This window comes from Petromyzon marinus, chromosome 14 (assembly GCF_048934315.1).
Source record: "Petromyzon marinus isolate PM22_M1 ecotype Great Lakes invasive population chromosome 14, UKy_Petmar_22M1.pri1.0, whole genome shotgun sequence".
Taxonomy (NCBI): domain Eukaryota; kingdom Metazoa; phylum Chordata; class Hyperoartia; order Petromyzontiformes; family Petromyzontidae; genus Petromyzon; species Petromyzon marinus.
Window position 1 is genome coordinate 11,932,161 of NC_133680.1, and position 18,993 is coordinate 11,951,153.

Here is an 18,993-nt window from a genome sequence, read left to right on the forward strand (position 1 = left end):
ATTTCATCATCTACGGACAGGTGACGGGCTTGAGTTGAAGCGGTATCGATGAAGTGGTTAGCACTCTAACCATCGTGTGACACTACTCGGATCGTAGGTTAAACATGCTGCATATAAAACAAATTTAGCATAGAGTTATGATAGAATTATGAAGCCGTGTGTGTGGCAGACACGCGTGTTTATCATTGCGCAGGTATAAAAATGCTAAAGTTGGAATGAGATGAAGGCTGGAGACCGGAGTCACCTCGCAGGTTACACTGACAGAAGGCGGCATTGTTTGGCAAGTGGAAGTGCTAATTACAGACAGCGCATGATGAATTTGTTAATTTCACTGGAACTTCTCCAAGATGAAGCCAATCCTGGCAAAGAAAATATCAAGGGGGGGAAAAAAAAGAAAGCACCACAGAGTCACCTTTCATCACTCTCCATTGAGAAAAGCATTGATTTCTTTAGAAAGAGAAAAATGACAACTTTAACAGAGCAGCAAATCAATGGGGGCAAGGGACATGGTCTATCCATCACGTAACCCGTGGGGTCATGAAAAAATAACCCTCGCTGGTAATTAAAAGGATAGTGCCAGCAGTGGTGCAACGGAGGTGCTGTGGGCAATAATTTAGTGCACGGGTCTGCAGCTGAGCCAGGCACCAGAGGCTGTCTGTACCTTGAACAGAACACAATGGGGCCTGCTTGATTGATGTATAACATTATCATGACTCCATTCTGTGTCTCCGAATATAAGCACGCGAAGACGTTGCCCATTGCAGGGGTGGTGGTGGGGGGGTTATATTCTTGAAAATAGCCGCAATCGGCAAATCCACGACCTGCGAACTCAAAAGGCAAATGGGAAAAACGAGGGCTTGGTTCACGGTTCGTAACACGACAACCCTCCCCTCTCCTTTTGTTTTATGTTACCCTGCGTTAACCAGAACATGAAACTGGAAGTATTTTTTTACGTAAAATATTATTGATGTTTTCTATCGTCTAAAATATAACTTGTGCAGTAAATGTATAGAATAAAAAAAAATATGCAGTGTACAGTTTTGTACTGCACACGTAAAAGCAAACCTGAAAATAAAGATGAGGTTAATTTCATATGTAGTGGAAATATGCAGTTTAAAACGGAACAAACTAAATATACTTTTACTCACAATGAATGATGATGACGATGATGGCGCGTGTATTCTTCAGCAGCAGCATCATCGCAACAGCACAGTTAGATGACAGTACTTCTTTTACGATGCGTACAGAAAACCTCACGCAATGTGAATAGCCGAGCCACAGGGGTACGATCGGAAAACTATACCTCAATAAATTCGGCGCGAATGGTCAAATCCACGCTGGAAAAACCCGCGATGGACGAAGTTTGAGTGCGCAAATGTTATTCGTCCACCGGCTTATTGGATCTCCAGACTAATATTATTCAGCAGCATTTGTTTAACAAAGCAAAGCATGGAGCGGTTTCAGCCTTCTCGGGCTCATCAGCAGCGTCAGGTTAAACAAATGCTGCAGGGTTAGCAAATATTATTGGCAAGAGCACTCCATCTAAACGTTGGGGCCTTGTTCAACGAAAAAGCAATGAGTGGTATGATGGATGTAGCGACTTCTGGCCATCAGTCTGATTGAATGGTGGCAGTTTTTGGATAAAATCAGAACCATTCTGTTATTATTATAGTTGAAATGGCGTGACACTAATTCCACGAAAAATGTGACTGTCTGCTGATATTCACTGGCCAATAGTGGACAGAGTTGTGGCATATCCATCTTGAGGAAGAGCACCCCCACCCCCCACCCCGTAAGCTTTGGGGGACAGGGCTCTTGCGAGGAGTGCCGCACCATTTCACCCTGATTCAGATGTGCAACTCGTTGCCTCCAATCTGCGACTTTTTCTTTCTTTCCGGAAATTCTTCGAAGACGTTTGGAACGAATTTTGGTAATGTAGCAACCAATCAGGCAAGGGTTTGTGTATCATCACGCGACAGAGCCCAATGAATACGTTGGGAGAACATCGGTCCCACCACATTCCAACGTTGGCCCAACGTTGGAATGTTTACTTGAAGGTTGTTCTGAGTTTATGAGCTTCATCAGCAGCAGCGTAGAGGCAAGATTATTGTCACTATCATCTCTATAGTCAGGTGTGTAATAATTGTCATCAATGTTGTCATCATACACTACATACACGTGCACGGATTAGGGCTCGTATTGTGAGTATTACACATTATGCTGTAATTGCTGCCCCAATCTATTGCATATAATATATATGCACCCAAGTGATAGCCAGGGGATATGCAAACAAAAACTAATGAACAGCAAATCAACGGCTTATCTACTCCTGAGGGATAGCTAATCAACAGCTCGTAAATGGCAAAAACAGCACAGGTACCACTGATTAAGAGACAGACATCAAGAGCTGGCCAACAGCTGATCAACAGTACAAAGGGAAGTCAAATAAAAGTTAATTAACATCTGAGAGACAACCTATTGAACTGCAGATCAAAAGACTGATCCTCAGCCAAGCAAGAGCTAATCAGCTGCCAACCAGCTGCTTATCAACTCAAGTGACATCCGACCTATGGCTGTACAGCGGAATCACAATGTTTGTGCCTTGCACTATTGCTGGGAATCCATACATGGGTGGGGGGATTTTTTGTTGTTGCAATATTCACCACAACCACCAACAACCGCTATTCGTCACTAAGTAGCGGTGACGTCACCACGGGCGGTTGTGCCAGGCCATGTGAACTTTAAGGCCACGTGAAGTGTCGAACGCCTGCTGGCAGGAGGTCACAGCGACAGACCCAGGTGTCATGGGTTGACTGACTGGTGAAAAACAACCCTTACCTCCTTACATCACCACTACCGTCGTCATCATCATCATCATCAATAGCCATGATCCATCCACTGCTCAATGAAAAACCCCTCAAATCGTCATTATCCCTCACCTGTCTCCTGATGCAACAATTAATCTAGTTGTTACGCACTAAGCTGCTCGTTTCATTGCTCCATGTCAAAGATGGACGGACCCTTGGACTGTACTTGGGTTGCCACTCAGTCATTAGTCTCGATCGGTAGCCAGCACCCCTAAAAGTCGTGTGTCCTGTCCAAGCCCTATTATTTGTCTTAACAGTCATAATGAATATTCTTAGTTTTTTCGGTAAAGTCACGTTGAAGAGAAACAACAAAATAACAAAATATATATAAAACAATAAAAAATTCTCACGACGTTTCGACCATAACTCAAACGGTCATCATCAGGTGTGTCGGTTTGCATAAATTTATTTTGAAAACGGCATATTTATTTATTTATTTATATAAAAATAACGTTTGCGTCACGCGCAACGATTGGCTGTTTGCCAGGACTAGTCCATCTATTTTTTGAAAAGAGGAGGGGGGAGACGAAATTTGTTTTTATGTATGCTGTCTGAAAGCCACTGTAAGCGTGAACAATCAATCAAGAACTGAAATGATTTATCAAATCTTTCCAATGATTGCTAAGATAGAATCCATCTTCTCGGTTGAAATTGTCTCTGTGCTTGTATATGTGGATAGCCTCATGAACGAATCTCTCATGGAAGCCAGATGGCTTACAAAGAACCTCCGTCTTGGAAAGAGAGATTCGTTCATGAGGCTATCCACATATACAAACACAGAGACAATTTCAACCGAGAAGATGGATTCTATCTTAGCAATCATTGGAAAGATTTGATAAATCATTTCAGTTCTTGATTGATTGTTCACGCTTACAGTGGCTTTCAGACAGCATACATAAAAACAAATTTCGTCTCCCCCCTCCTCTTTTCAAAAAATAGATGGACTAGTCCTGGCAAACAGCCAATCGTTGCGCGTGACGCAAACGTTATTTTTATATAAATAACTAAATAAATATGCCGTTTTCAAAATAAATTTATGCAAACCGACACACCTGATGATGACCGTTTGAGTTATGGTCGAAACGTCGTGAGAATTTTTTATTGTTTTATATATATTTTGTTATTTTGTTGTTTCTCTTCAACGTGACTTTACCGAAAAAACTAAGAATATGAATTACTGCAGTCACGAAAGCTTTAAGTCATAATGAAGTCTATTTATTGCATTTATTCGCTCAGCCGTCCGTTCTGCTTTGCTTGTAATTTGAAGCATGCACAACTCCAAGCTTCTCTGCAGAATGTTAAGATTTTTTTCTCCATATTTCTTTGCCAATATCCATGCTTCTGATCCATCTGCCAATGGGTCGGTTCACACTGATACAAAACAAACTGTCCCCCGGCAGGTGAATTAGTGCGGTGTATTTACGATCAAATTCAGCTTTCCGAAAGCAATCCAACCTGTTCTCACTTGTTCATTTATCTCATCATTATGATACCGATCTACCTTTAATAACTGCCCTAGACGTACATACTCTGATGCGTTTGCCAGTCGTTATCCCTAATGATCTAAAACCTGATATTATCCAGCACAATCCACAGAAGGCCTTACAACTCATTACGTAAAATAACGCAACCATTCACAAATACAACTGAATACAATCCTGAGGAAGTAAAACTGAATGAAGCTAAAAAGGATAAAACAAATCTTCATTTGATTAGCCAACTTGTTGTGCATACATTTTTGCTCACATTTATCATGAGCCCAACTTTGCGGCGTTCTTTATTAACCTAAATAAGGTTAGCCAATGCTCTCAAAACTCTCTCTATATATAAAATTACAGAGGATATTTCTGGGTGGCTCCATCATTTAATGGTCATCACGCCTGCCTACACTTCAATTCCACCCACAACTATAAGCAATTTCTATTGGAAATTGCCAAAGCATGTCACCCAATCCAAGAACGAACCAACCTCGACCCTACCGATATGGTCATAGGCCAATGTGTTGTCACCTGTAGCGAGGTGGACATTAGAGACTCCTTGAGATAACTCGCGTGAGAAGACCACTGTGTGTGAGTGTCAGTGGTCAAGATTAACAAAAAAATCTAATCAAATCAAGCTGACAAGCCAGTGCAATAAAGGAGCCCCCCGGTTATTTTTAATGAAATCATGTTAGTGTCTGTTGCCGATCTTCTGCAGAAATATATATAGATATGGGTTGTTGGTCATTTGCACGGTAATTTGCGTAGTGAATAGTTGTGGAGGTTTGAAAAATGTCATGAAAGCAAGTGTCTTCAGATAGAACGTACTGCTCATTGCAATAATAGTTCTCAGGCATACAAATTGGTAGCTTACGGCTCTCTTAAAAATTGTCACCTGAGAAATCCTGCCCGAGTCTTCAGGGCTATTTAGGGAGGCCCTACTTTGGAATGTTGGATAAATCTTGCTGTGTGGGAGGTAATTGTAGTGCCTGGGGACAACCGCCGCACATATCAAAGAAGCAAAACATTTAAAAGCCTGACTTATTGGTCAGCAACCTACTTGCCACCCTGCCATGCACAAATATGCTTGCTGTATTGCACCTGCACGCACCTTGTTTGACGAGCATTCACACAACGCTTGGCACCCAAGTTTCCACAGTTTATAGATGCGCACGTAGGCAATAGGTTATGATTGTGCTATATGCTCATGGGCATAATTGATCTTGAGGTTAATAGAACAGCAGTGGAGGAGCTTAAATTGTCGTCCCTTTTGAAGATCCAAGTAAGTAGTATGCAACAAGCAAACACTGTCCATCACCCTAATGTTTGGAGATTGGCATGTTACGATAGGTCATAGAGAGTTGGAGTTTAAAAATAATAATAATAATTTGGAATGAATGCAAAGAAATTGGCTCGTCTGCAGTGTCGGATTAAGCTAGTGCGGGGCCTGTAGCATATGCTATAAGGGGGTCCTAAATAAATAAATAAGTAAATATTAAAACACAAATGTTTAACTTGCATTTGCTATACAGCCAGATAATACGACCAATCGCTAACCTCAAACACCAAGTCGTTCATAAAAGTTGAAGGCGGTATAGTACTATAGTAATAGAGCAAGTGCAGAATCACTTGACCGGAATTGACAGCTTGAAAGCATTTGGCACGGGGCCCTTGACAGTGCGGGGCCGTAGTATATGCATAGTGGCGTAATGCACGCAGGGTTTCCAATCAGCAGTTGCATTATGTATGTGGTTGCAGACAGAGGGGTCAGCTAAGGATACGCAGGCGCAGGCAGGTGACCTGGGTGACAGCAGACAGAGAGACACCAGCAATTAGGGAAAGAGGCAGTGATTGGCTGGCTGCAAACGCGGAGTAGGCCCCACGGAGGCGAGAGATCGTGGCGATAAGGGGGAGAACACGTGCGTGAGGCGTGGGGAGCACGCCGGCTTAATGAGGGCCATCTGGGGGCACTTAATGAGGAGGAGGAGGGTGATAAAAGGGGAACGTGTGAGGCAGAGGAGTTGAGTTGGTTGGAGTGAAGACAAGGGAGAATTCTCGAGAAGTCCAGGACCCCGCTTCTCCACAACTCGTCCTCTCCAGCGGCATTGGCTGATCCCCCGTTGGAGGCAATGGGCGAGGTTGGAGGAGTGAGGGTAGACAGGCTAGTGGAATCCTAAGTGTGAGAAGGCTAACAGTAGATAAGCTGGCAGAGTGTATAGTGGGAAGCTAGCAGAGTGCAACATAGCAGGCTAGCGGGGCGAGTGGAGCGTAGCAGACGAGCAGGGTAAGCGGGAGGGTTGTGACGGAGTCACGTGGTGTTGAACGCTAGGAGTTCTGTACGAATAAAGTGACACAGGAGAAAAATAAGAAGTTGTCCGTGTGAAATAACACCACTACATATGGAGCTACTTTTTCTACTAGGATAATCCGGCACTGCTTGTCTGTGGGTGTTGGCTGGACTCCTGTATCGTGGGGATCATTGGTGATGGCATCGGCCTCGGAAGGCTTTCATTCAGCGGTGGATTGACCATGGCTGCTGATGATGACGCTGATTACTAATCTGCAAGTGTTTGTGTGCTCTAATGAACTGTAAAGTGGTGCCTAAGCCCTTCAGTAATAATCAGACCTTACTGGAGATTTACATTTTCTAAGACTGAAATGTAATTAAAAAAAAACTTGCCTTAACGATCTACGCATTCCTTGAAATATAAAAAAAAACTTCTAAACAGCTTACCGACATTTTAGCGCCATCTGCTCAATAGCCAAATGCACGTGTTCCACTTAGCACTGTCAATACAGGCTGCAGTGCATTCCAAGTATAAACACATACACAGAAAATAAGCGTGACAGAGACTCGAGCTCGGAGAGTGAATTTCAAAGGGCGCTCACATTTGTTACTGATTTATCAGTCACAGCAGCACCTGAAACAGGTTTGAAAAGATAACACCGCCTAAGGTTTGATAGTCATGGCCAAAATGTGCAATTGTGTTTTTACTATTACTATTTACTATTATTATTTTACCAGGTAAGGCCCACTGAGCTGTATAGATCCTTTTTAGAAGCAACCTGGCCACAAATGATAGCTCAATGGGGAGTGGCTTATCGCGTGGAAATTTATAGCTGACAAATACTCCAAACGCACGTTGATTCTAAATGTGCAGGGAAAAAAAAACGGAGGACCCAGAGAAAAATCCATGTGTCCACTGGGCAAACATGCAAACTCCAAATATACAGGCATCAGGGTTGGGATTGAACCCACGACCGACTGGATACCAGGCGAGGTTGTTGGCACCCCCCACAAATAAGCGTTTCCATGATCAATTAGAGATTAGATGCTAATCTCTGTCAGCAGTTGTAAGCCAATGGGGCTAATTCAACATTCCTATGACAGAGATAACGCTTTGAATAGGTCCTATTATGCGCTGCTGCAGAGTATCATGGGTTAAAGTATATCCGTGCACAACTGCGTTATGTTTCTGCACATACAAACACAATTACATTTTGTAGTCAATCCACCTTTTCGTTTTCCAGACCAAGATTCCCCAGAAGCATTTGTTTAGGCGAGCCACCTTTGAATTGGTTTGATCTTCTTGGTCACGTAAGGAGCTGCTGGTTTTGCTGGATGCTACTGGCAAATGCTGGACTGCCTGGTCTCCAGGCAGGACTGCCTGGTCTCCAGGCAGTCCAGCTATATTTAAATATATGTCTTCAAGAATAGAACTACCGCTGAATTCTTGCGAATTGGTAGTCATTGCATTGACCTCATAACCTTCCGATCTGCAACAGCGCAACTTTAATTATGTGTACATTATTCTCTGCCCTATTGGAGAACGTCAACTCTTGGCTCGGTTCTAATGAGCAGATGAATAAATGAATGAATCAATACTTTCAACACCGAGCATGCGGCTGGGATTGTTTGGCATTTGGCCGTGCCACCTGCCTGTCAACTTAATGTGACCACCGTGTAAACAAGCTACTGGTAGCTCAAACTGTGACGTTATATTGCATGCTATAACGCTTTAAGCGCCGACCAACGCATGCAGGTCACGCTATGAACCCAGATTATGAGAGGCATGGAGCCAAAGCTTCGCAGAATATGCAACAACAGCACCTGTCTACGCAGCAGATTAACTTGCCAGGAATGTGCATTACCTCCTTCAAATTAAAACAAGTGTGAATATGCTGTGGCACGCACATATATATAAGTAACACAGCATAAAGGTAGATCTACCAAGTATGCTATTTTATTTGGGTATTGTGATTACATTTTTTTTACATTTAGACAAAAAAACGAATGATCGACATTAAAGGAATGTACTGTGTGTGCAATAGCTGATGGAAATACAGAACACCAGAATGCCAGCAAAATTGTTTTGCCAACAAAAAAGCCATCCTAGAAGCCAATTATTTAGTGAGGTATTTGGATGATGGCGCTGCTGACAGTCACAGACCTTTGCAGTCAACATAAAGAATCGGGAGGTGGCATCTCACTTTCAGTATTCATGACACACTTGTTGAGTGACACTGCCTTTCAGGGAGACCACAGTGCGTGTTCTGGCATGGGCTGCTCCTTGTAAGCCGTCTCTGCTCAGACATATGCGAACGAAGCGCGTACATCCATCGTGCTTTCCCATCAGTGACAGCCGCACAATGATGTTACTTTACCGCCTCGCCCACCCAAAACGGCACAGCCACCGCACATGCCGTAATAATTCATTGATTTACTATTTATGGTTGTGTGGCTGTCTTGAGCCATTACCAGTACGGATCACCCAGTGTTACATTAGAGAAATAGCCTTTGAAATGTATTAAACTGCACTGTCACCTGCCACAGGTATGCCAGCCCAGCCATGATGAGAAATTGAAAAATATATACGTGGCAAAACTGAAATTGCAACAATAATATCATTTTTTAAAATTACGATAATGTGTTTTCATTGCATATATTTTTTTTACTTTTAAAGAAATGGGAATAACCTGTTTGCAGGTGATATTGCAGAAAAAATAGATCAAAATGTAAAACACTTTAACTATTTATTGCTTTTAGAGGCTCGTGGGAGATATGGTAGTAGCCAATCTCCTGAGCTGTCAAAACTGTTAGACGGAGCGATAAGTCACACTTAAAAACATTGCAAATGTAGAGATGTAACCAGCCGCAGAGAAAAGGAATTATAGCCTGAATGCTCTCAGAACTGTACAGCTTTTATCAACAGTGGATTTACTGTAGTTGAAAGTGTGGGACATTTTTTTCACCAACAAAAAAACACGTTTTTTGTCCATTTTCTCTGCTGAAAATTAGGCCTTTCAAAGTAAGCTCCAACTCTGCAGAAGGGCAGTGTTGTCGATAGGGCACTCGACTCACAACCGGAACTCACGGTTGCAATTCAAATCCCAAACCTTTTTAAGCATCAATTCAGACCCATCAATCCAAAAGGGTCACAATAAAATGAGAAACACTTTGCTGGAAGTCAGCGGTGCTTGCTGTATACACATGCTGGCTATCACTCCTGGAATTAAAACATTTCCACCAGTGCACTTGAGGCGACACGTGAGATGAAAACAACCGTAATGAGTGTGAACACTGGGATTTGTTGACTGTGTTCATAGGCTGCTTGGTGAATGCAGCATGAATAACAGTGCCCTGAACACTACGCCGCCACTTTCTATTGTACAGCACGCGAGCATCAGTGTTTTTTTTGTTGCAAAGTCATCCCTTTTAATAGTCTACTTTATCAGATATTCTATAATAAGGGAGCTTCAAAATAAGCCTACACTTAGCGTGTTGCAACGTTTTTTTTTTTAAATCTCACTCTGGACAGTTTCGACCGCCCTTCATAAAGTTAAAGACACATCTGCCCCCATTATCGGAGTCAATTCATCGCGAGACAAAGGGCCCCATTGTTCCCGTGTCACAGCGTTTCCAGGCGTGTGTGCAGCTTGATGACCCTGCGCTGTGGTCACGGCGCTCACTAATTCCAACCGGGGCTCTACTAAACCCTTCATTCCTCTTGAGTCAATAACAATAACAATAATACGTGTACCACCTTTTTTTTCTTAATAATTCAATTGTGGTTGTCCTATGGAGAAGACTAGCCCCCCCCCAGTGACTCATGGACACCGATGTCGTCTCTGCCCTCACTCGTTTTGAGCGTGAAGGTGCTTTTATTTTTGATGACTACATGTACCCTTCAAAGTTATTCATCAGCGGAAGTCTGCTGTTCGGAAAGGATGGATAAATTAAGCACAATATGTCTTACAGTACGATAATATTAGGCCGTAATCTAACGCCATGCCTTGTTGTACTAGGTGTAAGCATGCATTATACGTTGATTCATTGCATTAGTATACCCAAGATCCACTTCATAGCTGTCCAACTTCAACATCAATCCCCTTACAAGTAATAAGGTTTTGTATTGTGAACCGACTATAAATGTTTTATTTTGGTATTTGTTGGAGGTTTGTTACTTTTGTGGATACGACCCGCCTGTGTATGTTACGTCATCAAATACTCCACCCCCTAAATTTTCCCCTAATTCATGGGGCATATGTGGAGAGAGTAGGGTAGTTCCCCTACCTGGACTTTTGACGAGTTCCAGTTTGGCAGCAGAGGTCTCAACTCCGAATCAGTCAAGTAACATTATATTTTCATCAGCTGCCTAACGTTCTGTGGAAGCAACCTGGCCCATCACTCAATGAGAGGTGGTGTCACCATTGTCCTCTGATGAGGAGGCTCGTGAAGGATGGCACTGGAAAGTTGGAGGCAGTCGCCCTCCAACAACAACAGAGGGTGGAGAATCGTAGCTCAAAATGAGCAGAGCAGCACGTGGCTACAATGTGGCAAGCTGGCACAGTGGGGAACACAAGTAGCGTATCTGTCACTCAACTCAGTAAACTCATAACACCTGCGTATTCTCTGTGATCTCCTACCAGAAACAGAATATACGTTTACACTGGAGGAATCCGATTAGCTATGAAGATCTTTTTTCACAGGTGTCCAGTGGGAGCGTGTCAGAAGGTTACAGCAACAAACACTACAAAAAACGATGGGAGCACAAAGTATAGGAAAGGTGAGCGAGTCACAAAAAAATAAGCATGAATAAAGACATTGCTTGTATCGGTACAAATTGCTAAAGTACATCCATTCCTGCGGATTTTTCAACAATAAATGCAAGCTTGGGCAAGGCAGCAAAATAAAAAATAAAAAAATAAGAACAATTCTCAGACCACAGCAAGACAACACACAGCAGTCCCTCAATAAAATTGCACACTAAAATTGAACGATCGATACACAGGTAAGGATCAAGTCGAGCCTTCAACACTGCCCGTGGCCTCATGAGTGCATTTAGCCTGGCACAAGCGCTGCGGTGATGTAAAATGGTGAATTATTTTTGTGTACGTTAATGTGAATGATGGTGCAGTGGTTGGCGCAGTGGTTAGCGCACCGCACTCTGAACCCGGCTGCGACCCGAGTTAAATTCTCCCTCAGAGGCAAAATTGGCGATGAATATCTGAACCTGTCCTGGGTTCTCCTAAGTCGACTCAGCCTTAAATGAGTAACTGATACGGTGTCTAAACATCAGGCATGGTGCTAGCCACGCCACTCCCTCGTGTGCCGGTCTGGCCTTAGGGATACAATTTTCATAAAAGATTGCTGTAATGTGAATCGCGAAATTTTCATGATAAATTCGTTATATCAACGGATGCCTCTTCATTTACAAAATGTGCTATTCAGGCTCATTGTAATGACATTACGTGAATACATACGTTGATGTAAACCCCATAATTTAGCCTAACAGACTGCCTGGGCAAATGCTCTTAAGACGGCACCTATAAAGGACCACATGACACATTTGTCGTCTCACTTCAGATAGCAATCTTCACTTGCATGAACAGAAATCCAGCGCAAACCCAAAGCGATTATAGCTCAGCGCACGAACCACAAAGGCACCCTCCATCACGAACACAAAGATCCCCCCCAAATAGCCCTGAACATACTTTTGGTGCAAGCTCTGTGAAGCGAGCACCTATTAAGGTCGGCATGAAACACGAGGGGGGTTGGATGGCCAGCACCGTGCCCTCCAAACCTTTGTCTCCCCAGTGCTGATGTTTATACGCCACACCATGTACTAATTTAAGGCCAATTCAACCTCGAGGAGGCCCACTATCAGTTGAGATATTCATCGTTGGTTGTGGTTATGAGTGGGAACCGAACTCGGGTCGCCGGTTTTATAGCACAGCGTGCTAAACACTACACGACATCAGACAAAGATCACCCGTACAGCCTTAACACATTATTGGGGCAAGTGCTGTTTGCAAGCACCTGTGAAGGTTGGCACGGCACACGAGGGGGTGTGGGTGGCCAGCACCGTGTCCGGCCGCCTTTGTCTCCTGAGTTGTGACGTTTACGCACCGCACCAAATACTCTTTAGAGGCTCAGTCGATTGAGGGGAGTCCCAGGACCGGTTGAAAAAAATCGTCACTGTTGTTGGCCAATGGCGGGAATCGAACTCGGGCCACCGAGTTTGTAGCGTAGCACACTAACCGTTACACTACCACTCCCCAATGAGGAAGTGCACACACTCTCACACACATATAAATATCCACGCATAAGCCCTGACATACACACACACGATGAAAAATACATATTTTCACAGCGTTTGAAGTATTTTCCCCACGTAATGATATTACTCTTTATATTTAAATAATTCTATAAAAAAAGTTCACCTTTAATATGTAATCATGCATGTGTTAATGCATTATTAGTATTTCAATAACTTGTTTAAATTATTATTATTCAACACTCAAGGCGAACTGTGCCGAGACCTTTACGCTAGTCTGGTTCCGCTGGCATATCACTGGAGGTGATACATATTTAAAACGTTCTACAATTGTTATATACATATATAACTACTGTGTATAAATTAAACATGTTCATGGAATATAACTGCCATAAATTTCGTGTTGGGGGGGGGGGAGTTCAGATATCGCTGATTTATCATTATTCATGGGAATTGCCATGGAGCACCTGTTGAAGTTTTAAAATATTTTTTTGTTTTTTCCCTCTTCCAAATGAGGTGGTCCTGCATTAACCTCCTCATTGGCATTCTAAATATGAACTACAAACAGATGGAGGCATGAGGCAGACGGTGACATGCCCAGCCCACAGACAACAGGCAACTGTATAATAAGCAAGAAGCAGATGGAGAGACAGACAAACGTGGCCAAAATTGGTCAACCAACATCCTGCGGAGCCCAGCCTCGCAGTTCTAGCTGAGATTGTGGCTCTGAGCATCAAAGTATTACTACTGCGGCTGTATGCAGTGACTTGCATTTTAACTGTCAACTTGTAACATAGCTAGTTGGTAACCTTCAGTTGTGCCACTCTTGAAACTGGCTGAGTCTAAAGCATTACATTTTTTTTACTGTAATATTCTGAAAGTTGATGTAGTCTGTCTGTCTGTGCTCTATTACGTCATTATAAATATTGCGATCATATACTGTTCATGTTCCATTACTTCTTTATATAAATCAAACATAAACGTTGCATCGTAATAACATGTGAGCCCGAATGTGTAACATCCAGCATGTCTGTTGCCATTCTGGTGACAATGGCAACGTGTTAATATGGATAAATATCCTTTATTTATTCAGGAAATCCTCAGGAATTGCTAGACCTGAATCGGCGTTTTCTGAGGTCTCATCTATTAGAGGGGGGGTCCTTGCCTATAACCATCAATCAGTTAACCGGCATTGGTTTGAGCAAGTTCAAAATCCAAGTTTCAAGTTTATTTAATTTAACCAGGCGAGAACAAGCAACTCGGACTTTGTCCTGGTTGGGTGACTTTTGACTAAGTTTCGAATTTGTCAAATTTGGACTGTTGATGTTGCATAGTGTTATTATGGCTAATACACCGGCAGTAATAATAATGTTAATTTGTAACGCGCACAATTTACACTTGCCCAAAGAGAGCGACCCTCAGGTCGGCCACTGGATTCCAACCATGAACATCTGCCACAGGTGGTGAACGCGTAACCACTGGGCCATGTCACTGCCCAAGCAAGCCTGACTCTGCTCATGGAACAATGAATGTCAAAACCGGTCCAGAGTTCGCTTGTGTTGAACCAATGCTGCATGTAAGATGCACTCCCAGAAGGCCGATGGGTTTACGTAAAAAAAAGCACTTCATGTTCCATATGGAGAGACAAAATTATGGGAAGGAAGGAGGCATTATTTATTTGGCTAAAAACCATATCCACAATGATGTTTAATTATTACGTCGTGGTATACGTTGTGTGTGGGAGGAGGAAATCAGAGGCTTCTAAGAAAACAGGTCGCAAACCCCCCTGCTGTACTGCCATTTTCTGACCACCTTACAACCCAATAGGTTGGGAGTTTGACAGCACCAGAATGAAATGTGTATTTTCCACAAAAAACCCTATCTCCAAAGTGTTAGATTACAGCCATGCATCACGTGGCAGTGGTGTTGGTGTATCACCAAGAGATGGGGGTCACGATATCAGTGTGACACCCATCTGCTGGTTGATGAGGTGATACATTGAACGGACAGCGTGTAGAGTTCTGACTTGTCTGCAATTGGAGTGTGAGCTTCTCAGCTGTGCAGGTCGTTACAGGTTCCGAGATTACCAATCACGGGGATAAAAACAAGATTCGTAAGCCTCAGAGACTCATTCATTTGTAAAAAAGAAAAACATACCTACTCGTATGAAGGTAAAGATGCAGCCTTGCAATTGTATGCTTAAGTACCTTCTGCTGACAAAATGGACTCCACGCGAAGGAGCTCTTTAGATCCGCACGGTATTCCGAAAAAGATAGATACACAAAGAGATTCCTGATATGATACCGAGAAAAATATCTCCGCTCATACGGTGCTGTAATTACGGTACTTCCTCGTTTGACGAGGTAGATGCATACCTGAAAAGTGCCGCATTCAGCGAAAATGCGTTAAGGCGAGCAATTACTTGTATATGCGTATATACATTCCAGGCCATAAATAAATGACACATTGCACGATAAAATCAGCCTGGAGTCATCCCATGGCGGGATGACTATAACGGCGTTGTGCACAAAGTGCTCCCGAACAGAAGAGCCGTGCTACAGCGAAAGACGCGCAAGCGTGAACATGCGTTAAGTGAGGACTTTACCGCAAAGCACTCATCTCGGAACCGGAAGGAAGCGGATTCAGATTTTGATTGGTTGACTCAGCCCATAATCACCTCGAGGGCTGAAAACAAGCATCACGTTGCGGGGAGCCAACAGTCACGTGTGGTAGGTCACGTGCGGTGGGACAGAGTGTGGTGGGTACTCCCACCTCTGGAGGGGCTCTGTGGCTCCCTCTAGTGGAGGGCCTTCTGCCAGCAGTGGCACAATCAAGAAATTGTAGGGCTATACCTTAACATTTTTAGATATACAGAGGCTACAAGAATGCTGCCTTGCAAGATTTTAAAGATGGTTTAAAAAGTGCAAAATAAAAAAAGACAATGATCTTAACAAGCTCGCACCTGGCTAGAGAAATAAATTGCAATAATGCATTGCAATTGCGCTGACTGCATGCTCTAATGTTTATTACTACTATTATTATTCAAGAGCCCATACAGAACGTGAACATCGGAGAGGGACTGGCCGAAGGTGCCTGGGCACACTGCTGTAGGGGCAACGATAGGAGACAGAATTTTTTTAAAGGGAGGTGGAGAGGAGGGGAGAAGGGAGGGGTGGGGGAGGGAGAGAGAGAGAGAAATTGTAACCAAAGATAACCAAAAATAAAATGACGAACACAGCGCCGAGTGAGTCTGTGGCTCTCATGGTTTTAGTGGACTGATTGAGTGTCTCGATGAAACGGTGTGTCTGCATGTGTGTTGAACTTCTTTCGCACCTCATGTAGCCAACCGTGCTAATTGTAAGTGCAGGAGGTAGAACAATAAGATACAGCGACGCTGTGAAGTTGCCACAAGGGGCCTTACCAGTTGGCGTCGACCGTCTCGAACATCTTGCCCTCGACGGGGATTTGACTGCGAATGTCGGCCGAGCCGAATATGGGCTCCAGGTAGAGCCAGGCCGCCTGCACCCTCAGCCAGGACTCCAGGATGTCATTCAGCAGCCGCTGCACACAGGGGAAACATTTAAAAAGGGGGCTTAACGCTCAACTGTTTCACAGCCTACCCCCCCCCCCTCCCCCATGCCTCCGGTTAACACGGTTGGCTATGTACGGCACGAAATAAGTTCAACATACATGATTTATCATTGATATCTGGATTAGGCCACGGGACGTGGCCAAATTTTTCTCAAGTTAACCTCCATTACCTGACATAGCAAAACATATATATGTGTCACGTGTACAAGCATTTCATGCACCAATAATTATTGTTTCAGCTCACTGGTAAATTGAAAAGCGATTCCCACAACCAAATTTAGCAAAGAGATACAAGTGGTTGATAGATATTTGGGTTGTGAGAATTGTTCTTCAATTGACTGGTGAGCTGAAACAAAAAAAGTATCTGCCCACGACACGTTTCTACACGGGGACAATTAAATGTCTTTAGCTGCGTTGGGTTAACATCACAGAATTTGGTCAGGTCACCACGTGGCCTTACCCAAGAATCAATTATTCATTTCAAGAGGCTGCAAAGGCAGAGTAATAGGAGCACATTTTCACACACCGCTCATGATCCAATCTATTAGAGTTAACAAGGTAGGAAAAAATTATATAACTTACAGCCCTTTGTAAGTTACAAAGCAACTTCTGGTTAAAGGCATCCCCACACTTTCAGTCATGGGGCTTGTTTGAATATACTTCACGATGCATGCTGGTGAATGTTGGGGCCCGAGGAACGGTTTAGATACCACTCACCACCCACCATAGCCAGTACAATGACTCAGGTCCTGGGTTCATATCTTCCACTCTCTAATTGCTGCCTCAAAAATAAACTGCTTTCACAAATATGTTTTGACAATCCACAGTTAAGCATTTGCAAACCATCTGCAGTACAGCCTCAATAAATCAACATGGTTTAGTTAACATGCATTTGAAGTAATATATTTTTACAAAATTCATAACTTCGAATTTCAACCCAACAGTTAATACGATTAAGAAAACAATTTTTGTTTTACTTATCTTTCAAAGAAAGTCTACAATTTTATTCCTGATTAAAAATAAAATTGAACATCAATACCTAATTTTATTATTCTTATAAAAACATTGTACGTAACAGAAGCAAGAAGTCATCACTGCCAGTGCTGTTAATGTCTATATCTTTCCATCGCTTCCTTCCATCCGCCAGATTATGTAATCGTGGCCCAGTTTAACACGTGACTTTTAAGGCTTGCTCTCACAGTACCACACACAGTATCTGCTGCAGGTCTTTACACCTGGTGGCAAACCTCTGGGTTGCTACTCTAATGTCTGTCCTATGCACATGTGCCCCAACCATCACAACCTTGTTTTCCTGAATTTCCAATTTGCTTATCTTATCTTGGCAATAAATTCGCAACATCTACCACAGAAGTCAGCCGGTTCAATTTCTTCGTGCGGCATTTGAAAAAAAGTAGGCAATTGTATTAAATCCCCCCATCTCTAACCAACCAGAAGTACAAACGGGTACACAATAATTGATCGACAGGTCAGAGGTGGGAGGGGAAAGTGTGGGTACATCGTGGAAGACCAAACCAAAACATATCCTCAAGACGGGCTTTCTAGAGCTCTCTCTCTCTCTCAAAGGAGGTTCTTCTGCAGCAGTAATGTCAACAATTAAACGCAGGGCTGTACCTTTACCTTTCACCACGTCTATCTACAATTAAAGGGCAGAAGGTAGTTTTCTGAATTCTTTGTTAAAGTTCAGGTCTCTCTCACCTCATACAGTATCATATATCAGTCCTGCCTCACACCTCCGACTCTCAACCAGTGCACCTCCACGTGCGTTCTTACTTTAATAAATGTAAAATCAATGACGCTGTTAGGTAAAGCAATAACATATTAATGTATGTATCTTGTTCCAAATGAATTAAAACGGGACCAATTGGGAAGTATCAGGGGGTGTAATAAGAAACAGCCGATGCACATTTGAGCAGGCCCTTGACGCTGTTGACCTGTCCCTGACCCCACCACACATTACCGCAAAACACTTTTAATGAGCATTTTGCGAACCAGATGTGGCCATTTCTGGGGGTGGTATTGGTAAGGCGGTCACGGTATTGAGCTACATGTTGGGAGCAAGCACCACCCTTCAGTCGAAATAATTCCACCGCGTGTGGCCATATGAACGTACGTAAGTGTTTTGTTCGAACCGTGGTTGGCTGACATGAATGCAGAGGCCTGCAACGCGAAGCGAGCACTAAAACGAGAGCATAGCAGACAAGAACTAACACATTTCTCGAATCGAGGGGGGTTAGAGGTACTGGGGAAGAGAGAGACGATGGGAGAGAATTCCATAATTGAGAAATTGGAATGGAGGAGGAAGACAAATGTTGTGTCCTGCCCGAGGGTGGATTAACACAGCGCTGATGAGAAGACAACAGCCAGTTGGATAGAACGAATCCCAGACACTGATTGGCGGGCGTCGAGGCGTTGATATACTGGAGAATTAATGGTAGTAGCACGACAGGAACACTGTGTGAGCGACTGAACTATAGTGAC

The 18,993-nt window shown here is 43.3% G+C and overlaps 1 protein-coding gene across 4 annotated transcripts in view; it reads right to left on the reverse strand.

Moving 5' to 3' along the window:
• The window catches only part of LOC116942267 (dynein axonemal heavy chain 3-like), an 859,832-nt gene that overhangs the window by 375,086 nt on the left and 465,753 nt on the right, over window positions 1-18,993 (reverse strand). For all 4 annotated transcript variants that reach the window (XM_032953964.2, XM_032953963.2, XM_032953966.2 and 1 more), the window contains one exon: window positions 16,325-16,464. In XM_032953964.2, the coding sequence (XP_032809855.2) occupies window positions 16,325-16,464 (140 nt within the window). The remainder of the gene's footprint in view (window positions 1-16,324; window positions 16,465-18,993) is intronic.